The sequence below is a fragment of the Gouania willdenowi genome, chromosome 18 (genome assembly GCF_900634775.1).
Source record: "Gouania willdenowi chromosome 18, fGouWil2.1, whole genome shotgun sequence".
NCBI classification, from domain to species: domain Eukaryota; kingdom Metazoa; phylum Chordata; class Actinopteri; order Blenniiformes; family Gobiesocidae; genus Gouania; species Gouania willdenowi.
In genome coordinates this window covers 16,900,305-16,927,703 of record NC_041061.1, presented here as the reverse complement: position 1 = coordinate 16,927,703, position 27,399 = coordinate 16,900,305, and the positions used below count along the sequence as shown (strand labels likewise).

Genomic DNA, 27,399 nt, shown 5'->3' with positions numbered 1-27,399 from the left:
ATAGAAACTCAAGGCAAGGCAAAATTATGTTAAACTTGAATAACAAGGGTTGTTTATAAAATTAAAAGGTCTTTGAAAACAAAACAAAAGATATATATTGGCATATAGAGTATTTAATTTAATAAAAATTAATGAGTCAAATCACAGTTTTTTAAAAGGGTAGTTTGGTTACATAATTGTTGTTTTTTCATTAGCTTTAAGAATTCATGTCAGCTTAACCCAGTGTTAGTAAAATCAAACATTTATACACTTTATATACTTATTTACGGATTGTTATTATTATTTTTTAGCTTCAAGGTAATTTCAAACAGGCAAAGAAAGGACTTCCCATGGGCCTGAAACGACAGATTATTAGCATTAGCTACGTTAGCATTGAGATTTTCTTCATATTTTGTCAGTCTTTCCTTTTTTGATTTGAATTTTGGTGTGAACTTACTTAGGAATATCAGTTATTTCTCCTAACATAACACATAGCATATGTTGAAGCATTGTTTCAGAAGGAGTCAGCAAAAAAAAAGGTAAATAATTAACCAAGCTCAGCAAATGCTAACTGTATTGTAGCTCAAATTAGCTAAAATAAGGTAATGATAACTTGTTTTTAACTGAAGATATAAGCCACATTAGCTAATAATTCCTTTAACATTCCATTTTCCATTACTAACCACTTATATTGGTTAGTTATAGTTAGCTACATGTTAAAGGATATTATCCTAAGTGTATGTAAGTTGGTGTCACCAATAATATGTTTAAAAAAGACGGGAAAACTTGGGTTAATACACAGGAATTTATTATTTTGCAGCTAAAATGGAACTTTTGTCACCCTATGATTGAGAGAGTTAATATAACTTCAAACTTTAAACTGAAAATGTGTTTTTGTTACTTTTTTGGGGAATTAAATAGTAACAATAATCCAGGTAATCGATTTTCAACTTTTATATTACACATTAAAAGTAGTTCTGAAGTTAATTAAAAAAAACACACAAACAGCGTGTTTTCAAATGTCATGGAATAGCTTTATTCAAAATGACATGTCTTGTAAAGAACATGTCTTCGAAGACCCTGTTTTACCAGTTTCTAACCAAAATTACATTTCGTTTCTTTCTTTTTTATGGAACATGTTGAAATCGTAAAATGAGGTGAGGCTTAAATAATAGAACAGTTTCAGGAAATATAGATTAAAATATCAAAAAAAAATTTTTTAACATTTGCTCAAATTCTGATGGGGGGGCATAACTATTAATTACATAAAATAAAAAAATTCAGGACATTTTTGGGATTTAAAATCTTGCCTCAGACGTTGAAGTGTTCATGATAGCTTGTGATAATTAATCTCTGTTATAACTTTGTTTGATCACTCACTACAGTTTAACACTTTCAGGTCTAATCTGTGGTGCGTTTTCTGTCAGTGATGATTGAACTTGCAGTCAAACATAAAAAGGAGTGCTTGCCAAAGAGCGAGCAGCAGCACTTTTCTCTTCATCACTTTGATCACATTCCCTTTGATCAAAAAGCTTTTTAACAAACACTCAGATGTACCTTCTTCTTTTTTCTTTTTTTTTAATCTTATGATCATGTTTTTCTACATAAAACACACAACAGAGTTGAAAAGGCTTTGAGTGGAAAGCTGGAAGACTCTCCTGATGTTATTAGATGACAGTAAAACAGGCCACGTACTATATGCTAATAGTTGAATATCTGTTTGCTGAATACATTATTTCCTATAGATCTTTAATTTCACATTTAAGTATGATGATGATGTTTTTTTCTTTAAAAAAATTCAGAAGCGTATTGCATTTACTTGAGATTTTTTTTCTGAATAATTTTATTTTTTGGTTTGTTTTTCAGACTGATTTTTTTTTCTTCTTCTCTTTTTGGACACACTTGTTTTCTGGTTTTCATGTAAAAAAAAAAAAAGAAATCATTTCATTTCAAATTATTTAATTTGATTTGAAAAATGTACTTGTACATACCCTGTGTGTAACTAATTACATATCTCACCGTAAGTGACCAGGAATCGGTCGAGAGAGTTGAAGCGTGCATTAGGGAGTCACCATAGGATGGATTTCCAAGTATCACGATAATTCAGAAAAAAATGACCACGAAAAACAGAAAAAATGCTTTGAAAAACAGAAAAAAAAAAATACTTAGAAAATCTAAAAAAAATTTGCCCAAAAACTGAATAAATATTACTCTGAAAAAACAGAACAAAACTAGTCCAAAAAACAGAAAAAAATTAGCTCAAAAAAAACTAAAAAAGATGAGCACAAAAAACAGAAAAAAAATACTCTGAAAATCAGAAAAAAATTAGTCAGAAAAACAGAAAAAAAATTATTTTATTTTATTTTTTCCAAGAGAATGCAGTGCGCTTCCTTACAAACATTTGTGTTGTTGTGATAATATGATTTCTCTCTTGTTGGCTTGCTTTAAATGCGTTGTGTATTATTTGTTTTGTAGGTGTTCATGGATAACAGAAAAAGGTCAGGTGGGTCCTCCAGCTCGGGGGGTTTAGTTCTCTGGTCCTCCCCATTTCAACGACAACCAGCCAGAGTTCTGATTGTGGAGGCGCTGCCGCCCTGGTGGTCAGAGACCTGTACCGTTCTCTGCGAAGCCCTGGGCAACTTGTTGTCGTTGGCCTGCAGTCTGGATGGACCCTGCAGGATTCCACTACTAAGCCTCTATGCCATCAGCAGGCAGCAGGAATGTCTGCTGCCATTTGTGGTGAGAAACGATTTACTTCCAAAGGCAATAGAACATAGATTATCCCTTTTCTATAATTACTTCCTCCTGAATATCTGTCCCCGTTTCCAATTGCTGTTTTCTGCATCCCTTGTTCGTCCTACTTTTTCGCTTCCCCGTCACCTTTATATTTCATAGCAGGTTCGTGGAAATTTGGCCAGACTGCATTCCAGTGTGGAGGAGCTGAGGTCTATTACAGGTGAAGGTTGCATCATAGGATCAACCAGAGGAAGTGATCTCCTGCGACAGGCAGTGCTGGATAGTCTACAGCAGTTTAAACAGTACATCAGACATACCAGCACTGGCAGCCAGACCAGCAACAACTTGTCTGTGGAGGTGAGGATAAATATAAGCTGTGAAAAAACAGCTCAAAGCTGATGCAAAACTACGACAGCATGTTAGGGCCACATTAAAATAAAATAGAATCTATGGGCACTGCGAGATTAAAGTCATAATATTTCGAAAAAAAAGTTGTAATTTTATAAGAATAGAGTCATATCTTAGCAACATTGTAATTTTATGAGATTAAAGTCATAATATTTTTGGATTAAAGTCGTAATATTTTGAGAATGAAGTTGTAATATTTTGAGAATAAAATTGAAATACAAACAGGATGTTGTCTGCATTTAGTGAGATTATACTTCTCTTTAGGTTTCATGATGATGGTGAAATACTGAGCCTTTTGGCACCATCATTACCACGCTGTTATTTGTTTAAGGACTTTAAAGCGACTTTGCAGACATTTGATTGATTACTTTTATTTGATATGGACATCCCAATTATTGGTCACCCAGATGTATCGTATAAAGTGTTTTAGAAAATTTGCTAATTTATGACACCTGTTCACCGGAGGCTTTCAAAAAAGTTTAAAGTAACCGAAATATTAAGAAAATAAGGAGGAAATATGCACTGCACAAAACAGTACAAAACGAAAAGCATTATTCAAAGGTAAATACAATCACTTAGAGGGCAGACGCAACGCAGGCGAGCGAGAAACTAGGTAAAACTATTCATGTGAATACTGTTTGATTTTAGCCTATTTGCATTTGTTCCAACAAAAGAATCAGATTGATTTAGAGCTCATCACCACTTTAGTGGAGGAAGAACAGGCTGGAAGTGGTCGATTTATGGACTATCTGTGTTACGTTGCGTTCACTTCAACAGGGAATTTTGAACGCTATACCATTACATTAAGTTTTTTAAGACACGGCTTAATTTATTCTCATAAAACTACGAATCTATTCTGAAAATATTTAGGATTTTGTTCTCATAAAGTTTTGACTTTATTCTCGAAATTTTACAACTTTAATCCTGTAGTAATTTCTTTTACTTTAACGTGGCCCTAATACGCCGTCGAACAAAACAGCATTACAGCTCTTCAAGAATTTGTTGCAGTTTTTCACACCATTTGGCAAGAAACAGTACAAACTAGAGTGCACAGACCTATGCCAAGCAGCTCAAGCTCAGCAACACGCTCCAGTCATGATAACATGGTAAACTGAGGATTACCATGACTACCTGTCAACATTGAGCTTATGACTCTGAGAGAACCTAAGACATCATCAAGTTTCACTGTGTACATCTATATGTTTTCTTTTGGTTGCCAGAACATCACCAAAATGTAATCAGCTGTTACTTGTCCCATTTATCATTTTGTCTTAAAATTTCATCCGAATATGTTCAGAACTTTTCAAGTTATCTTGCTAACAGAATGACAGACAAACAGAGGGTATAACATAAACTTACCGCTCTTTTAGCGTGAAGCATCGCTCCGCTTCTGCGCTTCGCGCTTGACGGAGGTAATAACCACCAAATGAAAATGTCTACAGTGAATACATTAATACACCATAACATACATTCAACTTGAGAGAAGTCCTTTTATTTGGGATAAGGGACAGAAAGTTTCATCTGTCCTTAATTCAGTGCCGGATTATCGACGGATTGAAATGAAATGATGAAAAAAGTAACTTTTATATCAAAGCGTGTTCCTGGATGTTAAAGTAGAACAGGTGATTCACCTTAAACAGTGGCATGTGCTCTTTTCCAATTCTATTCAAAGGATTGAGTCGCAGCTTGAAACATTCTGAATTAGAAATCTAATTAGTCTGGGTTTTTTTTAAACACTTCTATTTTACAGTCCACTTAAAGTCATTTTTTTACCCATTCAGGTGTAGAAAATTGAATCTTTTAATCTCCTTCCAAACCAAAGAGCTCTCAGAAGCAGCTTCAGTAGCTTCCAGCTCTCTTATGCTTGAACATTCATCCAGTTCTCACTTAAAAGTTTTTTACAACTGTGTGCACAGTCCAATTCTAAATGGTTTACAGGCAAAATTCACTCCATTTTTTTTTTACCCCCTCTCAAAAATCGACAGTCATTATAAGTGGAGGAAATGGTTGATAGATTACGTCGACCAATTGGATGCAGCTCATTTCACAGAGATGATAATTAGTCTGTATGTAACTCAGAGCTGACTCCGGGGTTCAGGGAGACGTGTGAATCATTTTCAAAGTCAGCCAATGATGGTTCCCGGGGAGTAAACCTCACAAACAATACTGGAAACATGTTTTCCTAACCACTTTTTAATGTTGGGAAGATGAGAGTGAGAAAAGAGCTAATAACTGACTTTAATATGAATTTTAACCAGCATGTCCTCTGGATACATGGTTGAGGATTGTCGATAATAAGTTAGGCAGCTACATTTTGTCATTTCAGCACGTGTTTACCTTCATTATGTGCAGCATCAGGCTCACACAGTAAGTTGTACTTTGAGCTTAATAGACGGAAACAGAGACCAGAGGCTATCAATAATCCTATTATAGTCACCATTTACCACAGCTGTAACACAATTTAGTGGAGCACTCAACATCAGCTTGACATTAGCTTATCTTCTCTGCATCATTAAGGCATTTAAATGACCCAGCAGAGTCATGTAATTTGCTTTTTTTATTATCAGGTTGCTGAATATTGTATCGTAAAGGTTTTTTTTTATGATGAACCAGTGACAGAAAAAAATTCTTGGTCACAGATCTTTGAAGAACGTATTTAAAACTAGCTTTTTGTCCTCGTGAAAGCGTGTAATATGTGGCATGATGCATCTTTTGTGGTGGGAACTGGCTGGAATAAAATTAGACTACCATTAATTACACTGTATATTCAATTTGGTGACTATTATTTGCCACATCTTCAAAAACACAATAAAACCATCCCAGTCAGACAGGAAAATGCTGTGTTTTGGACATGTTGTGTCCTATTTACTCAGGGTAAAGTTCAACAAAGTCTTTTGTAAAGTGCAGGGACAGTTGAGGAGAGGGACTGTGATTTAGTTTATTATTAAAATAGTTCATTGTTGGTGTCTGATGTGGTTTTGTTACAATATTTACAAGAAGAAGTAGCTTGTAAAAGGGTTTTTTCTAATCCAAGGATGGCCAGCTGTCTTATTCATCAGTACAGCTTCTTTAGAAAAAGGTCTCAGAATCATTAAACATAGGACGTGATGTTAAACTGTCCTCTGTGACAAAAGAACAGTAATGTTCCTTTGAATAAGTCGGTGTTTTGGCCTTTTTAACACTCGACACGCTCATCAAAGGTGGCCAGCTACAGAGTGATCAAGCCTGAGCTTGCGTCCCAGAACTGTTTCCCACTCTCCCCTATGTGCAGAATATTAGTACTATGATTTCAGCACCAGTATCAGCTACTTATAAAAGCAAGAATGTTCTGTGTGCGTGTATGTGCGTGCGTGTGTGGAGTGAATATCTCCCAGACGCGGTGCCTTGTTCGACCTGAAACTTTGTCAACGGCTTCCAAAAACCTGGAGTTTGTGCATTCGTTATTATTTTGGAGTAATTTGGTCATTTCCAAATGTTTATTTAAATTTTATTTCACCTAGTCAGCACATTACACATCACAAAAAACAATAATTATAGAAAAAATGCCCAAAAACACAACTGAAAGATACAAAAATACACATAATGACGTAAAAGAAAAAAATAAACAATATGTATACAAAAAGTACACAAGACGACAACAGAAATGCACAAAAATACACCAAACGACAACAAAAATATTAAAATGATTCCAGAATCACACTACAATGGCAACAAAAAACAATAATTATACAGAAAAAGCACAAAAAGACAACAGAAAGATACAAAAATACACATACTGACTCCAAAAAAACAAACACAGAAAAAAAATAGTCATTAATATTGTGTTACAATCCTACTTGGGCTGTATACAAGTATAAAATGCAGTGTGATGGAAAAAGTCAATCATGCGCAATAAGATCTATAATATCCCTATTATAGAGCAAGACATGATTGAGGTTTTTTCTTTAATATATCCACTGTTAATTTACACTTATTTAGTTCCTGTTTTTGAAACATCTTTGGACAAGAGTTGGAAATTAGTAATAGCTAACAAATAAACAAATATGTCCAAATATGCCCATAATCCCATTCAAACTCTGCATTCAAATCCAAAAAGGCCCTGGTACAAAGACAGGTTTAGCTGTTGGTGTATTAGCTGAACTGGTGATGAGTTTACCTGGTGACATGTCACAGCAGAAGCATCTCCAGTCTCACGGCTTTTGCAGGATTTTGTGCAAAATATGAGGGTGATTCACTAGTAACGTGACACGGACATTGTGCAAAAATTGACAAACCCTGAAACGGAATTTGGGAGACTTTGAAACGGGAAATCGGAGGACCTACTTTAGTTTGTTTTGGGTTGATTTCCACTATATCTGTTTTGCAGCTAGCATTAGCATTGCACCAAGACAAGTCAACCTTACCTCAGTTAAATTACATCATATTTGCTAGTTTGTTGACATGTGCAATTAATTTAAGATGGAATATAAATCTGTTTGCTAATTACAACTATACAATTAGTCATTTTTCCATCTGATTGTGATTAAAATAACCAGTTATTATGTTAAATCCTTATTTTTACTCCAAGATCACTGTGGTGACCAGCCAGCCAGGGCGACGCATCGTCCATCAGTTGGAGATGGGGCTCAAAGACGCTAACCTAGAGTCACTGAAACGTCTCCTGGTTGTGCAGATTTACAGCGCAAACAATTTGGGCCAAGACCCCCCTTCTCCTGAAGCCATGGACTCAGAGCCTGAAGGTAGGAGCCTCATATTGAATATTTAAGTGCACGTAGAAATATTTGTGGTCAGAGAGTGTCTGTAAAAAACCACCATGAATATTTAACAGCGAGAATCACACACACAGTTAATGTTTTAAAGGAATATTACAGGGACAAGAATTCAACAGTGAGGAAGGATAAAATAAAGGGCTGAAGCTTATTTTATGTAAAACTACATGGCGTCCATGTGAAATCCTGCACTGACTTGCATTGTGTTACCTCAGAATTGTGTTTGAACTGTTAACTCGTGATGCTGAGCCTTTTAACTTATACCTGACACACTTGGATCAGTTATGTAACAGCCTGCGAACTTGCTGTCATCATCCTCTTTCATACTTTAACGATAACAAAGGCAAAAAAGGGTTTTATCTATGCTGCATCCATTCCACCCGTCGTTATTAGCAGCTTTGTCCCAGTTTCTATAGTTCCACCCTGACAATTTATTTTGCTTCCAGCACCCCACATCCAATGCACCCAACCTACATTGAATTGATGAATCTAAAGCGTTGCTCCAATAAAGTTTTCTGGATTCACATATCCAGTGTCCCTGCAGCTATGCTTCAAGTACAAAACCTTGCTCAATCTATTTTGCTAATCAACCAATATAAAGAGATGCTAATGTGTTTCCCTGCACAGTTTCTGGGAAACGAAAACTTTTAAAACAGAGCCTTCAAGATATGTTGTACTGTTTGATGATTCTGACATGTCTGCTTAGAACCAATCAATCTGGTCCTCGTAATGATGTTTTTCTCTTCAACCATTATTGGGTCATTCCATGTCATTTCAACACATTTTCATGACATCCCAAGAACTTCGGTCTTTGAAATTGTTTTGAATTGTTCCTTAATAATTCAGCACACTGTGAATTTTATGTTTGATCGGATGAATGCCTTTTGAGATATTGACTAAGTCGTGGGGGAGGGCATATACATTACTAGTGGCAGAACTTACTAGTGAAAAACTAATAAACAACAAATAATTATAAGAGACAAAGAGGCAAGCTACAATGGCCTCATGTAAAGGATTTTCAATATTGGCGAGTGGTGAAATAACCCACAGTTCGGGTCCAAAAAAAATTTCATAAAGTGAAATTGTTTTAAATCCCAAGAAAGAGTAACGTTTGTACTATAAATTAAAACAGAGATCTGATTTTTTCTTTGTCTGCACATGCTGTCAAAGGTCAACACTACAGGAAGTGCAATCGTTTTAAGACAGCAATGCATGTTTTGTTATTGCAATTAAATAAATGAATTTATTTTATTGCATAACTGTGACCATCACCAGCCCTCCCGAAGGAAGGGTAAGAAACACTTTATTATAGGGATATAAAAGGAGAGGGCAATGTTACACCTATGTGAGGGGCAAGGGAACAGGGAAGAGGGAGTCAGGGTAGGAAATCGAAGGGGTAATTTTTTTCTCACATTCCCACATGCAGTTATGGGCCAATTTAAATAGTAAAAAAAATATATGTGACTAATCATTCGAGGTGTGAACAGTCTATGTTCATAGCTCAAAGCTGATAAAATTACAGGGAGATGAGACATATGCAAAGTTGTTTACTGAAGGCCAAAACATGTTAAAAAACTCAAAACCCAAACCCAAAACTCCGATAAACTTTTTTCCAATTAGGCATGTCCATCAGATAGGATGTAGAGCAGATGTTTTTGTAAATTCTGAGAGAGTAGGTGGAGCTGTCCTACTGAACCAAATTTTAGTTTCCTATCTGGTGTAGTTCCTCAGATATTGGAAGCTGACAATGGAAGAAAAGTAAGGACACGCAAAAATGGACACAGACCCTGCTCACTAAATTGGTCATACCTCAAAAAGTATTACCCTGATCAAAATTAAAAAAATTACAGTACACCTATTTAATAATCACGAAACAATTGGTAAACATTTCTGAATTTTTTGAGAGCAAGTGTGTGGGCCATTGGTGAAATTTAGATTTGAAGTTTAGAGCAGAAAAGTTGTAAATCACTGAAAAATCCTTTCATATTTGCTATGTTTTGTAATTGTGCAGCTGAGCATTGAGTGAGGATACGGAGATGGGTCAGAGGGTGGAGGTAGACTGGGTGACTAACACACCACAATGGGTTTAGTTTTCCTTTTCACAGCCGAGCTGTTGACTGAAACAGGCTCTCCATGCTGTTGTGCTGTGTGCAGCTGGTGCTCACAGATAGTCTGGGATGAAAGCTGATGATTGAAATGACAGTAAACAGCCATGTGCAACAGACTGGTGTCCTGTACAGGGTGGCATGCTTCACTTTTGCTCATATTCATTATTGTAGGATTAATTTGATCAGCCAATATTAGGACTTTGGCACCAAGCATGCACTACAAGTCCTTACAAAGTGTTTGGTCTTATTATAACTGGATTATGCTGGGTGTTATTTGTTATGTTTAGTAACAAAAAAATATATTTTTTTATTTTTTTATTTCTATTTACAATACATTCTAAAGCACATTCAGATGAATGTAAAAGTCAACCGTTACAGATGCTGTTTTTTTTTTTTTAAAGAAAGGACCGTTGTATTTCCTCGATTAAGTCAAGCTTTTCTGTAATAAAAAAAAACAAAAACAAAAAAAAACAATGAAGGTGGCAGTTCAAACAAAGTGGCTAAAGATTCCTCAAATTGGTTTTTCCATAGTTCATATTGTTGACCTAAAGTGCCAATGTTTGTGATTATGCTTTCACTGACAAACATGCCAAAGCCTTTCACCCGTATTTAGTTTACAAGCTAACATAGTGACAATAATAAACCCTGGTAAATTAAAAAGATAATTCATAAAGATTTCCACCATAGGATTAGCTATTTAAAATGAAGTGTTTTAAAGATCGTTCCAAGGTAGGGGTGTCAAACACATTTTAGATCAGGGGTCAAATGGGCTCCAGATTACAGGCAAGAGAACGAGCAATTTCAATATTCATGTGTCCTAGTTTTCACTTCCACGTATAAACGACATGTAAAGTATGGATGACACAAGAATATCCAAGCAATAAGTGACAGATATCAGTCCCTGCAGGACCTTCATTTGAATTTCCTTTATTTTGTGACCAGCTTTCATTCAATTTGGAGACATTTTGTGGAGTAATTTGGAGGAAAAGTGCAGGATTTTGGAGTTCTCTCAACAATTTGAGATAATAATAAAAAATAACTGCCATTGTTTGATATAAGTTTGGGAAAACTATAAGAATCCTAGCAAATATTGTGGAGTTTCATTGAATCTGTCTATTTGGAGAGACTGAGGTTTCTACAACTGAATGAATTGGTCATTTACGCAAAGATTCATGTTTTCCCTGTTATTTTTACTTACTACTGGAGATGATAGATTACTTTTAAGTTTTCTCATTCTAATGGTTACCCCACAGGGCTCTACACAAACTTTTCCAGTGGTGGCACTGGTGCGACTAACTTTCTCAGTTAGTCGCACCAGCACAGAATTTGGTCGCACCTTTTTTTCCTTTTTTTCAGCGGGGGTGGGGAGAGTGTACAACATAGCCATGCTCGCTAATGATTAGTTGACTTAACTGGTGTACTGTAGTTTTGTATGAAGTAAAGATTGACAATGACTCGAGATATATTTGCTTAATGTTTTAGTGACAATATTAAGTTTTTCTGCAACAAGCAGTGGCTGAAATAACAATTTTATATAATTTTAAAAGAACACGTAACAAAAAAAATGTAAATAACAGCAAAGCATAACAACAGGTTACATGTATTGTTTTTTTATTTTGCAGAAATGCTGTACTTGAATTAACTTAACAGTAGCATAACCAACTTAGCATCTGCATTGCTTCACCCCATGGAATTAAATTCAGATGGTCCAGCTCTTATAGTGGGGTCTCCTAACCCTCTTCCCCTGGTCAGGGGTCTGCAACCTTTACTCTACAAGGAACCATTTAACCTCATCTCACCTGGATTAAAGTCCTCCTGGAACCAAAAAATACCTTCTCAATGAAGACAATACAGTGTATTACATTATATACTGTTAAAATTATATAGAATAATGTTTGATTTAATTTGATGTGATTTATAATGATCATGTAAATGGAACCTTAAAAACAGTTAAAAATAAAATAAATTGACATCAAGAAATAAAACAGTATCTTGCATCTTCAAATTCTTACATATCTCAGTTTACATGAACACAATGTTATATAAAGATATTCTTTTTTTATTTGAAAGGCTACAAAAAGTAACTTGAATTTGATAACACATGATCATGTGATCAACACATGCAAATTTCATTTCTTGCCACACATAAAGCATGCATATTTAACCTGCACATTGGTGGTTAAATTAATCTGTTCTCACACAATTAAAATCTCTATTTTCTTCCAGAATAGTGTTTTTGTTGGTTGAGTTATTTTACCAGGGATTTAAAACTTAAGGTTAGCCACAGGTGCAGGAAAGTTGATGATCTGTAGATGTTACAGGAGGTGAAGTAGGAAGGTGCTGAGTCATTGCACAACGTGATTTATTTATATATATATATATATATTTTTTTTTTTTTTTTTTTTTTTTTTTTAAAGTAAGTAAGTAAGTAGTTTATTTATAAAGCGCTTTTTGCAGATAAAATCACAAAGTGCTGCACAGAGTTGTGGTGAAAGTACAAGTGCAACACAATAGAATAATAAAACAAGAGTGCATAAATATCATAAGAACAGCAACATTAAAGGATAAATAAAAATTAAAATCCAGTTAACTGAAAGCTTTACTGTAAAGTGTAGTCTTCAGCAGTTTTTTAAAAGTGTCCACACAGTTGAGCTCCCTGAGAGACTGGTGCAGGTTATTCCAGAGTCTGGGAGCTACAGCCTGGAACGCCAGGTCTCCTCTGGTTTTAAATTTAGTTTTTGGGGTCTAGGGGTCTTTAGGAGACCCTGACCTGAAGACCGAAGGCATCGCCCTGATGAGTAGGGGCACAACAAGTCCGAGATATATTTAGGGGCCTGACCATGTAATGCTCGGAACATGAGAACTAATATTTTATATTCTATGCGAAACTTAACTGGAAGCCAGTGCAGAGTAGCAAGAATGGGGGTGATGTGGGATGTTCTGGAAGCACCAGTTAAAAGTCTGGCAGCAGCGTTCTGAACGATCTGGAGTCTGTTTAGGGTCGACTTATTAAAACAAGTAAAAACAGAATTACAGTAGTCAATACGAGATGATATAAATGCGTGTATGACCAGTTCCAGATCTGATTTTGATAAAAGGTGCCTCACTTTAGAGATATTTCTCAGGTGGTAAAAACAGTTTTTAGTCAATTGACGACAATGTCCCTTCCAAAGACATGGACTGATCAAAAACAACCCCAAGGTTTCTGAGGCTGGTTTTAACAGATGAGCCCAGATCACCAAGAGAGTTTTTATAAGCTATAGGGAGCCATTGCAAAAGAGTCAAAGGGCCACATTAGGCCCCAGGGCCACAGGTTGCAGACCCCTGCCCTGGGAGACCCATAGCTGAACATCTGTCCTGGCATCATAGTCCATCACTTCTGGTCCCTTGATGCTGATTCTGATGAGCATGTACGCTCTATCACTGAGCTCAGCACGTTTTTCCTTTTTACTGCTGCCTTCAATGTGAGCGCCACACTCAGTGAAGGGTTTGTTATGCCTGGCTCCGTTCACGGACCGCGAGCACTCCAAAGGAGCAAATTGGTGTTTATACTCGGAACCCTGCCCCAAGAAATGCATTTTAGGAGCCTATAAATGCACATTTTGATCCTAAATTCAATGTTCAATTCAAATGTATGATTTGGATTAACCACAATTTCCATGTCGATGAACGCTTCCGTCAGCTTGACTGGGTCAATACTTTTCTTTTTTTTGTTTTGTTTTGTTTTTCAGTCACTCCATCTGCAGCTTTTGTACATTTCCTACTGAGGAAGCTTGCTTTTGCTGGTTCAATCTGTTGCGTACAGACTGGCATATTCAACAGTTTCCATTTAGAGAAGCAAACACCAGCCTAAGACATTGGTTCTAAAAATGTATCAAGAAGCCAAGCCACCCTAAGCCAAAGAGAACACCCGCTGTGTTAGACAACATATTTGAACACACACATACACACTGTCTGTAGAAGCTACAGTCATAGATCACTGTATCTCCTGATAACACCTGGACCTTTGTCTTTTTGACGGTCTGTGCTGGTTTGGAATGGGAAGAAAGAACACAGTGCCCACTGCAGGTAGCTGGAATTGAAGTTATTCCTCCTTTATTCACTATTAGGTTGAAAATCTCATAGAAAACTTAACTCCTAGGTGAACAGTTTTGTATATATTTTTAGAGTCTCGTAAGTGAAACAACCAAGATTTGCACCCTGTGAGAACATGATCGACAGCTCTCTTTCATTCTGGTCTAATCTCATGTTTAAATAAACAAAGGGATTTACTAGAAAAATACAATGCAGGATATCGATCTTGCATCTCAAGGTATCTATTGTGATAGAATTTTTTTTGTCTTAGGTAAGTATGCTTAAAAATCTGGATGAATTTGATATGAGGAATCCACCGAAATGAAAGTTCTTGGCTGAAAATGAGAAAACCAAGGCCAAAAACCAAAAATCAAAACAGAGGAAAAAAATTATTATGCCAATTATTAGTACCATTGAATTTAGGCCGTGGCTATCCATACGGTTGTCGTATCAATATACCGACATTTTGTCCGTACGCAGCGCCACTCATTGGCCAGTTTAGGTCACGTGACTAAGACTAAACCTAACCCTAACCCTAAGACACTACTTGCGTATACTTCGGTAAACGTACCAATAGCACCAGGGGTTGTCCGCACGAATAGACAGTTTCTTAAATTTATGGCTGTGAAAGTGTACTAACCTCACTAAAATCAAGACATTGCAATTGCATAAATGAATATTAATGTTTCAAAGAATAAATCATTTATCAGAATATGAAAGTGGTTAGCACATCACTGCAAGAAGGTCCTGGGTAGGTCTGTGTGGAGTTTGCATGTTCTCCTCTTGCTTGTTTGGGTTTTCTCCAGATACGCCGGTTTCTCCCACCAATGGGAATAGATGGAAATAGATGCAATTTTTACGATTCCAATTCTGCGATTCGGTTCTTTATCGATTCTCATTTGGAAAAAAGGAGAAAAAAACAGGTGGATTAGCACACAAACTTAGTCAGTGACTCACTGCTTGGTGATATTCGAATATCCTGGCATGTTATTTTACTCTTCCCTGCCTCGGTGAAAGGAGAAGCAAGAGGCAGACGACTTGAACTGGAGAGAGTACTGCCAGCCTCTGTCAGTCAAAATAAATAAATAAAATTGAGGCTAATTATCATAATGTTCTCACCAAAAATGTCCACATTATAGTATAACTTATTATAGGCTTAAGGTTGGAAACTTAACTTAAAGAAAAAAAAACCCAATTTAAAAAGTGGCAAACAGCACTGGTGTTTGTGGATGAGCTGCGATTTGCTTCGAGGCTTATTTACATATGAGGGTGGCATATTTGCGCAGGAGTAATGCGTATTTCTTTGTTTACATACATTCAAATGAGACCAGTGCAACTGGTGGTGGCGGTGCAATTTGCGTCCATATCACGGTTTAAGCTGTTATCCGGAGGATGAAAACAGAGAGAAAATTCAAAAGCAAACGTTTCGATGTCCCGCCCTAAACTGCTTCACTTCCTCACCCTGCCTCAGCCAATCTACCAGAAGCCACGCCTCTACTTTTTGTGCACGTGCATAGCGTAACATAATGAGGTTGCATCGGGTCGCATTGATATAGGTCTATGGTTCACCGTTATTCTTTTGGCGATGGACATTTCTGAGGTAAGGGCCAAAATTATGTTTACCCGTTTGCTGTTGTCACGTGCGGCCTTGTTTCTGTGCACAGTTTCGCATTCACTTTGATTGACAGTCTCCGCTACAGGAAGTTAAAGCCTATTGGCAGGGTAATCACGGCGCAATTTTCTATTTGTATAGGGGTCTATAGGACGATGGTGGGATTTATATATATATATTGACGTATATGAATGACCACCAGCAGTAGACCATAGTAAAAGACTAGTTCGGTATTTTTTTCGCATTTCAGAAGAATCATACATAGATTTCTCAGAAACTCCAGATATCAGCTTTTACTTTGCCTATGCTCTGTGGATCTCTCATTTGTGCCGGTTTAGTGTTGCAAACTCAGCACAATCCTTTGGTGGATGTGACCCTCTGTCTTTATCTGATAAAAAAATTCTCCAGCAGCTTTAAAGGACTGTCAGGCATGATAGAATGTGCAATGCAGCACAATGTTCACATCTCCAAAAAGCTCATTGTTATAAGCCTGGATTTGTTTGTGTGTAAAAAACTATTATTGACAGGATGATAAACTAATTATCCTCCTGAGAGACTTTAAAATATTTTATTAATTGCTTGTTTACTCCCTTTGTATTGAAAATCTAAATAGTTTTTGTTGGACTCACATCTTTAAAAAAGTATCTTTCAATGGCATTGAAATAAATACGGTAAATAGGAAAGGAATGGATGAACTGGAGATGCTGAGCTTTGAATCCAGAACCTACTACATGCTGAGCACATGCTCTTCCACTGAGCTACATCCCCATGTACCGTATTTTTCGGACTATAAGGCGCACCGGATTATCAGGCGCACTATCAATGAATGGGTCTGACTGGGTCTATTTTCATACATAAGGTGCACCGGTTTATTATTATTATTATTATTATTAAGATGCATTAAGCAAAACAAAATGGTCAGATAAGTCAAACTTTATTCAACTCATTAACAATAACTCTCAACATTGTTCAGGTTTAACACATAAAATACAGAACAATACACTCACTTTTTCAGTTCAGTATGTTGAAGCACAGTACTGGTACATATCACTCCACGAGGCGCCTGACTAAGTGCCAAGAATCCATCAAGCAGTGCAGCTTCATAGTTTACCAAAGTTGTACAAAACATTTTGACATATTAATTTCATACATAAGGCGCACCTGATTATAAGACGCACTGTCGATTTTTGAGAAAATTAAAGGATTTTAAGTGCGGCTTATAGTCTGAAAAATACGGTAATTGTAAAGTTGAGAATCAAAAATAACCTTATTTCAAGGAATTCTGATGGTTCAGTCTTCCTTCAAAATGTTTCCTACTGTCTTCATGCGCTAACCTGCCTGCTCCGATCATTGTTGCGCTCACACATTTACAGTATCTAATAAACAGTAAAGGAATGAAAATAGTCAGTGTTATATAGTAAACACATGCCGTTTGAATTTCCAGCAAGTTTAAACATCTGCAGCTGGGCTAAACTCCTCGGAAAAACCAAAACTAAATACACCAAATCCATCTGTGTAAGACGCTTTCAAACTGCCATTGTTCAGACACAGATTCTTAAAGTTGTAAATGTAATGGTTTGTACACAACTGGTAACACACAGCAGATGTGAATGATGTACAATAAAGGGTGCTGGTGTATTTGTTTGACTTCAGCTTCATACGACAGTTTTATTGAATTCCATCTTAACACAAGCTTCTCAAGCACCTTTAGAATTTCTTTTTAAGATTCCCATCATCGCACTGTGACAAATACTCATTCAAGCAGTTTTTTTTTTCCTTCTCGTTTTTTTCTTTTTCTTTACATCTGTCTCCTGCTTTGTTGAGGCATTTCCTTTTTTTGAACTCCAAGTTTGAAAATGCTTCTCAGGAGGACAATAGAGTTCTTTCATTCATATAAATATATAAATTCAGCCTGCAAATCCTGGTTTGAGGTGACAGCGTGTAACACTAAGCACAGGGTGTTTTTTTATAGATTGTAAAGTCTTTGTTTCATTCAGGGATTGGTCTGTCCAGCATGCATCCAACCATCAGTCTCATCAAAAAACTTATTTTCTGACTGGCTAGTTTAGCCCTGAGCTAAATAGATTTTTACACAGAAACTTATCCAGGCGTATAAGAATCAGCGTTTTGGAAATGTGAACAAACATTAAGCTGCATTGCACACATTGCCATTTCTTTTAAGCTCACAGCTATGTTCATTTTTGTTTCAAAATGAACTGGGTGACTCTGTACAGAATAAGCTGGCTCTGTACAGGATTAACTGGTATAGACAATGCAAAATATCAATAAAAGCTATTTATCTATCAATCTATCTACAGTAGATGAATAAAATGGATAAAAAGATAGACTTGGAATGAGATTTGAGTTTGATACTGAGCTACACTTACTATACTATACTTTTGCTTTCACACATGAAATATTTTTGTCAGCTTGGATTGAGCTCAAACATGAGATAAAACAAGTATATCAGAAATAAAGAATGGCTTTCATAAGATGCGATCTGGTTTCCTTTTTGCTTTTGAATTTTGTGTTTCAATTCAAGTCATGAGTGGATTTCTTTAGTTCTCTATGAATATGAGTCGATGTTACTCTAGTTACTGCGGTTTATAGCCTCAAATACATCTGATTACTCTATATTCCTTCAATCATGACAAGGAAATGGAGTAAATTTCTTTTAGATTGATAGAAGCGTTTATAGCAGTAGTTTCTACCAAAAGTTATATGGTGTCTCGTTTACAATTTGGAATTGTTCTAGATTGTTAAGGAAAGATCTTTTATTTACTGTAAAACACTTAAACAATCCATAGTACAATGAGCATGGTAGTCAAACTGTTGCACGTACGGTTTTCATCTTTTCACATTTTGTGTGTGTTTTACTTTTTAAAGCCTGGAGCTGAAGGTATGTGCTTCTGAAATCTTGGACAAAAAAAGCTTATTTCACTCTGACACCCCATCAGAGATTGTGGGATGCAGCTTTCAATAGAAAAGGATTACAGCTTTTTATATTTCCCCTAATCCTCCTCCTTTGCTCTCCATCGCTCACTCTTATCCTTTCCTTCTCTTTCTTGCTGTTCCTAAAGTGATGCATGAGCTCACTGCAATTCCCTCCAGATTTCTGCATTCACCCACAGTCTGTTCAGTTTGTTAACCAGCTTTATATAAATATATACTGTATATAAGCAGATGACAGTTATGATGGTCATAGCTACAACTGTCATTGTTTACTTCAATTGGTAGATCTTGTCTTTTAGTTTGGTTTTGCCAGGTTCTGCTTAAGGAGCGTTACTTTTTACTTTTAGCATGCCTTCTGCCTGAATCCATGTGTACACCTTATGACCACCCCAAAGATCCAAAATGCTCTATCAAACAGTTCACAAAGAGATTAAAAAAAATCTCTTTCTGTTTTGAAGATGGAAACGTACCAACACGTGCTGTCACGTCCTTATCATGTTTTGCATTTTAATTGCATAATATATTACTTTGCACTTGCTTGCACAGTGATTTTAAATGGGCTGTGCTTGCAAAATGATGTTATCAGAAGAGGCTGCAGCTTTAAAAGCTGAGTTAAAGTTTTCAAATGTGTCCATCAATTTGTACACGTTTTCAAACGTCTTCAGGTACACTAAAACTGCAAGCTACGATGTATTTTGACAAAACTTTATATAGGAGTTGGCGTTATGTGACTGTCACTGCCACCTCCAATACGGTGTGATCCTTTTTTACCTGGAACCGTTTTCCTTCACGTTATTTGCCTCCTTTCAGAACACTTAAGCCATTTCCACACCACACACAGTTGCTCCCAGATCAACCGCACTGCCCACAAATCCATTCTGAGTGGCAAAGAATAATGACTGTGAACATGTTTGTCCCCAGAGAGGAGGAATATAATCCAATGGCCTACAGCCAAGAACTATAATGTGAAGGGAAGACAACTCTACATCATATGGCTCTACAATGATGCAAATGTCTTGTATTACATTAGAATACTGTAAACTGTAATTATACCCAGAAGCAACCTCTGCTCTCAGATTGCCTCTTCTGATTAGAGATTAAGGGTTTGATTTACCAATTTATTGCACAAACAGAAGTACTTTCTCTAAGGATGAGTTAATTCCTTCCAGTAAAAGAGGAAAAATGTTAATTACCTCCGCCAAGGAGGTAATATTTTAACCAGTGTTTATTTTTGTTTGTTTGCCTTTTGGACGGAATATGTCAAAAATACTTGTGGATTTTAACAAGATTTTAGCCAAGGATAGGCCTTACAACATGGAAGTTCCATTGCAATTTGGAGGGAATTCAGATCAATATACTGATTCCTGATAAGTTTGAAAAACTGAAAAATCCCTATATCTCTCATCACTGGCAAAATTTCAAAAACTCATATCTCGATTCATATTTGACAGATCTATATAAAATTTGACTCAGTTATATTGGATTGGTTCCTCAATCTCATCTGGATTGACCATTTTATCGCCATTTCTTTTTAAAAATGTGGGTGCCTGTATATTTGGACCTACTACATGGTTATTAATGCCGATATATACTTTTCTTATAAGCCTTTAAAATCTGAATGATGATCACTAATCCAGATAACTGCTCATACATAGCAAAGAGGATATTTTGTGCTTGGCATAGGTTTGCGCTCTCTGAACTTGGGCTCTTGTTTTAACTGTATATTTGTAAGTTATCTGACCAAATACTCACACTTTACTGTACATATAAGAAAATAACTGAAATGAAAACTGTCTGTACTACAGCCATAGGCAGAAAAACAAAAACAAAATCCACTCCAGTGAAAGAAAAATACAAATATTTTGGTCAGTATTTCCCTTCATCTGGTTTGCATTGTAATTGTACCGCAATGCAGGTTATTGGTTACATTTTTGTCCCAGGTCGGCTTAAAGAAGAAAATCTTCTCCAGATTGTCAAGAAGTCAGTTTAATGACAGGGAAACTTGGCCATGAAGAGTCTCCACTCCCCATTCTTTAAAAAAAAAGGTGCACAAGAAAAATAAAAGCTAAAATGGCTACTGTCTGATGAACTAAGGGTGGCACTAAACACACACTTTTCTGTTTGGAGTCAAAATGTGCAGGAAGAAACTCTAAACTTCAGAAAAGCCTCAATATATGTGAACAGAAAGAATACCTGTACTTCTTTTTATTGGGGTGTCAGGATGCATGATTTCTGCACACACAGTGCCAAGGTCAACCTGTTCACACCTCTGCATTAGCAGAGCAGCAGGTGGTCACACAAATTGAGGCAGGAGTAATTATTGCGATCTGAGCTTGGCTGGCGTTTTGGCATGTGCAACGAGAGGAAAAACAATCCAAATTCCATGTTGTGAAATTATTGAGGAAAAACCATGTTCCTTAGATTTTAGACTTGGTGTTTTGTCTGGCAATAAAAAATAGAGTAAAATCTACAGTACTGCCTGGCTAACAACATTAAATTTAGAGCAGGGAGTGTGGTAATCACATAGTTGAAGGTACTAGTTTCATGGTGTCATGATGTATTTTGGTTGAAGGCTGTGAACTGAGAGTTTGAAGGGTCCCAGTGCTTGGGATGGTTGTGGTAGGTCTGGGCGGTAATGCTCCTTGCCTTGGTTGCCAACTGCCGTAAAACTACGCAGAAGAAGATGAAGAAGAGTGGTAGGTTGCTTTGTTACTTCACCACGTTAGAGCTTTGGTTTGCAATGGTTTGTACTGCATATGTTCTGTAGTATGAGTAAGCATGTGTGCTTGTGGTTGCCTGTTGCCTGTCTGTCTATTAACTGTGATGGACTGGTCAGCTTGCCAAGGTGTGCACTGCCTTGTATTCTGAGTCACCTGGGATAGGATCCAGTGCTCGGCAGCACTGAATAGTCACTCTGACTCAGAATTCTACTCGAAGACTTTGGAGAGAAAGATGGTTAAAAACCTAGATAGTGCTAATGTTGTGATCTGGTTAATTGTGACATGAGAGGATGGAACACTTTGCCTTTGCAATGTACCGTACCAGTGTGATGGTTTTGATCCAAATTGACATTTGTGGATTCATCCGTATGTTTTATTGCCTTAGTTTTACTGAGCAAATACAAGAAGAAGAAGGAAATCAGTTTACATCTCCAAATTATTTAGATATCTATTTTGGCTTGGTGTAAAAAAAAAAGTTATCTCCTGTCTGGAGAATTGAGTTCCACTTGATTCATAGCACATTGATAGCACACACCAAGGTCTCTGCCTGAGGAGACTCTTTAATGTTTTAACTAACACTATCAGCAACATACACCATCAGAGGGAGCACCGAACCGCAGACAGATTCACAGGGACACACTCTTCCTAGCTAGTTAACCTCCGAATCCCAGACTGGTCTTCCCATCCCAAACCATTTGACGTAATAAACCCTGGCTGTGTTCGAAATTGCATACTAATGTACTACTTATATTAAGTCTGACGTCAAAAGTAGTATGTAGTGCATTCACATTAGATAGTATGGAAATAATGAGTTTACAAGGAAAAGCCGGATGTATACTATATCGGGACATTTTGAAAGTATGCATGGTGGCCACACTAGTCATACTCAACCACCTCATGACGCATTGCGAGAGGAACGTAAAATCATCCTGGGACCAGCTTCAAGCTAAATGTCAAACATCCCTGTTTCAAAATAAAAGTACATCTTCTTGCCTTCCATTATTTTTTTTAATGCTTTTCTAAGTAGGGATCTTGTTTTGAAGTGAACCGGAAGTTTTGTCAGTAGCACAATGGCGGGTTTCCGACCAATGAGAAATGTCAGCATGAAATGTGTTTCTGCGAGTTTCATGGATCAAACGTTCAGATGTCAATATTCTACTTGGTCACTTTCTAGCTTACAGTGCTTTCAGAACTTTCAAAGGTGGCTAATCAACAGAGATATTTAGCCTCATTGTGCTTCCGGTTTTTGTCGTTGGAGGTTTGAAATGAATCTTGGGAAACTTGGAAGTATACTTCAGTGGGAACGGTCATCATCCTGATCCTCTTAATCGTACTAATAGTATATAGTTGACAGTATATACTCATCTAAGTTGTAGTGCATAGTAAGAGGTGTGCCATTTCGAACACAACCCGTGTCCGCATCTGACCAGCAACCCTAAAGCTTGACTCTGTCTCATTCATCCAAACCGCAATATCAATACATTTTGAACCTTTACATTTTCTAGGTCAGTCAAGATACTGTACTGTACAAGAAAAGTCACCCAATTTAATAAAACTTTCCTCTAATTAAACTAGTCTAGTCACTGATACATAGCAAATAAAGTTGGCATTTTAGTGTCTGATTACTGATTGTCCCAGGTTAGATTGGCAAACGTTTTTGAGCTCTTTCTCCCCTTTTGTCCCATCTGTCCTTCAGGTCAGTCAGTATTTTCCTCTCTCCTGACTAGTAATCAAGCACTCCAGTTCTTTTCAGTCTTTCAACAAAGGCAGTCTCTTGCTTCTTTTCCATTTTTCATTGTAATTCTTCTTTTCTCTGACAAGTATAATGATATTAAAATTGCTGCTAAATTTCACTCTATTTTCGTCTTCTCACTTTAGCCACTTTCGGCTTATTTTATTCTTCCCTTTGTGAGGTTTGTGTTTTGTATGGTCAGTGTCTCTAAATGAGCTGTTTTTTCTTCTCTGCAGTCATCATCCCTACTTGCCCCCATGTATTCTAGGTTCTCTTCAGTCTGATGAAGTTCACAGGCTATTTTTTTTATTGATTGCTTGATTAAAAATGTTGCTTTCATGTTCTAAAGTCGCAGTGAAATTGAAAAAAAAAATTGTTTCTTAATCTTGTTTTTCATTCAGCTTTCCTTTGCAGTTCTATGACCCTCTTGTCTCTCTCGTGCTTCAGTGAAAAGCCGTCTAGAGCTCCTTTCAGCCTCTGTCCTCCTGTCAAGTGCTTCAAAGAAGTCATCCAGCTGCTGTTTTCCCCTGAGTCTCTCTCCTCCATCTAAAGTGATTTTCTTCCTTCATTCTGCTTGATTCAGCCAGTTGATCGTTTGACATCTTTTTTATTTCACTTTATCCGTCAGCCAGGCTTTATTAAAGCGTGACAAAGTTTGTTTGTGAGATCATGATTCAAACATCACATACAGAGTCTTGGGGTTTGCATGACCTGACTGCCAACCCTACAGCTATATACCCTTGTTTCAAGACAATGTAGGTTAGACAATTAAAAACCTTGACTTATGAGGAATCAGCCTATTCATCTGCTAACTTACATACAGTAGTTGTGACCAGTAGTAGGTGCATTCATTCCTTCATCACTCCATCTGACATTTTACAGCAAATTAAATGATTATTATAGCCTCAAACAAGTTAACATACAAAATGAAGGCTTCTGGTGACAATCTTTTTAAAAAGAAATTTCAAATCAACAGATCAATAAAATTAAGGCAATTTACTCACTAACAAAAGTAGAAGGTTAAAATTAGAGTTAATTTTGACAGCAAATTTTGATCTAGATTTGGTCATAGTTAGAGATGTAACGATTAATCGTAAGGCAGTTAAAAATCGATTCATAGGTATCACGGTTCACATCGATGTTCTGAAAATTTAATTGCAGTACTTTGTTAAACAGCAGAGGGCGCTATATATTTATCCTTCTCGTCCAAAAGTGTAGGTGGTGGGCGGAATCTGCTACTACTTTCTTTCTGGCCGCCTTCTACTCTTAAACATGTTCATAAATGATTCCTTACCCCTTTAGCACTGAAAGAATATCTGTAATATTATGTGAATATCTGTAATATTATGTGAATATCTGTAAAAGTTACATTTTTCTATAAGCTCTGTCTGCTAGCGCATAGCATCTCTTCTTCACTGCAATAATATCTGCCAATTGTTAAGGCACAAAATACATTTTCAGTTGCACTTTTAAAAAGAAAAGGAACTATTATGTAGTTTTGCATTGTTTACTATAGAACCAGAATTTAAATTAATAGGCTTCTTCTTCATTTGTATTATTCCTTTATTTATTTCATTCAAGATTTATTTTTAGTTAAATTGCATTGTTTTGAATAGTTTATCAAGGGATTCTTTTGACAATGAAACATAAAAGGAAAATAAGACAGTATTTTCTAGTTTTTTTTTCCCCAAAAAATAAAGGAATATTTTTCAGACATCATTTGTCTACAGTCCCATTTTGTAAAATAAATCGCGAGAGAATCGTATCGTGAATCCAGTATCGTGAATCGAATTGTATCGGGAGTTGAGTGAATCGTTACATCCCTTGTCATAGTCTTTTGACTCAAATGCATCTTAGTTTTAGTCAAAATTTAATCTTCAGAATCTAGACTATTTCAATGGTAGTCTAGTTTTAGTCAACTAAATGACAATAAGATTTTAGTCTACTAAATCAGCAGCATTTGGAATAACGGCGTTTAAAATAACGGCATTTTTTTTTTTCAGTAACGGGGTAATCTAACGAATTACTTTTTTACACCGTTACAATGCCGTTAACGTTACTGAACGTTAAATGCGTTGCGTTACATGCACTGATTTAATAAACTGTTATCCGAAAGCACCCCTGGCTTCATACGCAGCTGTAGTGAGGAGGTGGGTTTAAAACAAGGTGAGCGATTATGATTGGCTAAGGCCGCGTCATGTTTCATGGTAGCCAATCAGAGCCAGTGTTTTTACACATGTGCCAGCACACGCACCGCACACACAACCACTACAGATTTGATGAAGCAGCAGAAATGGCGAGCGTGGAGCAATCCGATGAAAAGTTGGCATTTTTAAGGTGGCGATACAAACACTACTTTAAATTAATTGTGGTCAAAGGCAAGAACGTGCATGTGAAGTGTACATTATATCCAGGAGTGAAGACTTTGTCCACATCCATTGTACCGGTAAGCAACTCAAATTTAATGAAGCACCTCACAACAACACACGCATCTAAAAAATCTGAATTCTTTGACATATAGCAACTTTTTTTGTAAATACACAGACATATTTGATGTGATCAGTGCATAAGACAACATGATCACATGAGTTCTAAATGGATTTCATGCCATGTGACAAAATTGTACTCTTGTTTTTATTTATATCAACGAAAATATAAATATATGTTGTTTGCTTTTGTTAACGTGTTGTCTTTTTAATTAGTCATAGAAAAAAAATGTTGGCAACAAAAACTGTGACGAAAATATTTAGTCAACAAAATTAACACAGGTTGAAATTGTTACTTTAGTCTGCTTTGATCGCCACTGTAAATAATTGGTGTGTTGACATGTCAGAATTTTTTTTGCGTATTTCATTGTGTGATGTGGAGTCCAGTCGTTGCATAGAAATATTTTTACTTCATTCTTCACGTGATTTCCTGTGTTTGCCCCCAAAACACTGCCAAAGTGAATTCCCAACAGCTTTCTGTTGTTTTTGTCTCATGAAGTATTTCTAGCGTTATTTACAAAAAGGGTAGTTTTATGAAATGTTTGCCTTTACTTAGAATTTTTAACAGGTTTTAAATTGTGTCTATATGTGTTGCCACTATGATGATAAATGGTATCTTAAGACTAATCACGCACCCTGTACAGAAATAGAAAGGTTCAAATGTTGCAATGCACCACAAGTTCAATCTACACACAAAAGCACAACAAAAATACACAAAAATAAGTCAATAAACCCTAAACAACAACAAAAACGCACAAAATAACTCCAAAAACTTACAAAATTACAACAAAAACACACAAACCCATCTCCGTCCATGTCCATCTCTACTCTAGATCCTGTTACATGAAAGCAGTTCAACAGGGCTGTTCATTCCTCTCTGTCCTCTTGTCCTATTTTAAGTGTCCATCCACTTTAATTGCACAATGACCACATGGCTTTAACAGAAAGTGACTGCAAGGCAATTAGGTCATACAGCCTCTGGTTTGTCGAGTCGCCCATGTTTCAGACCAGATGATCAATGTCCCATTTGTTACTGCCTCACATTACATCAATGAGCTATTTATCATCAATGCTCACACAGGCAAGGACAGAGCTTGTGCTGTCAGAGTTTCTATATAAGTGTAGATGTCAGAGGGAATTTCCATAAGAGAGACACTCAGCAATGTGACTTTCATGTTCATCACTTTGTGACTTTATGTCAGGAGGATCTGTTGGGCTGAAAGCAACTTTTTTGGTTTTTAACAGGATATAATGTTGCCAAAGCATGAGTGTTATTTATCACAGAGGCAAATTGACACATTGGTACCTTTAGTCTTTAGACAAGAAGACTCCTTCAGTGTAATACAAATTAACACATTTATTTTATTTGGGACACTTAGTTAACACCTACTGCAACTCGATTATTCCTAATAAATGGGACTAACACTTGAAGAAGAAAAACAGATATGAATATAATAATTGTTTTTTTAACACATTTTCTTCATCTGTCCAAATTGTTACCCTAGCTCTAATTACGGAAGCGGATTAGGGCCATCTTTGATGGAGAAATGACATTTGGGCAAATCGAGAATAAAGTCGAAATATAATGTCGAGATTAAAGTCCAAAAATGAACTCAAAATACAATACCGTGGTGAAAGTTGAAGGAAAGGTTTCCTAATAAAGTCAAAGCTACGGAAGCTGTCAAGGGCCAATTCACCATATGACAACAAACAGCAATTCGTGGCCGTCTACAAAATGCCTTGTATCGATGAATGCATTAAACCATATTACAAATGTTGGTTTTATTAACAAAGAGGTTTTTTTCTTTTTTAGCTCATAAACA

General features: G+C 36.5%; 1 protein-coding gene across 1 annotated transcript in view; it reads left to right on the top strand.

Annotated features, from left to right (window-relative positions):
• Positions 1 to 342: 342 nt before the first annotated feature.
• The window catches only part of m1ap (meiosis 1 associated protein), a 43,534-nt gene continuing 16,477 nt past the window's right edge, over positions 343 to 27,399 (top strand). Inside the window, exons 1-4 of the mRNA XM_028474614.1 lie at positions 343 to 518; positions 2,455 to 2,718; positions 2,875 to 3,072; positions 7,691 to 7,862. Of these exons, the coding sequence (XP_028330415.1) occupies positions 2,461 to 2,718; positions 2,875 to 3,072; positions 7,691 to 7,862 (628 nt within the window). The 5' untranslated portion in view covers positions 343 to 518; positions 2,455 to 2,460. The remainder of the gene's footprint in view (positions 519 to 2,454; positions 2,719 to 2,874; positions 3,073 to 7,690; positions 7,863 to 27,399) is intronic.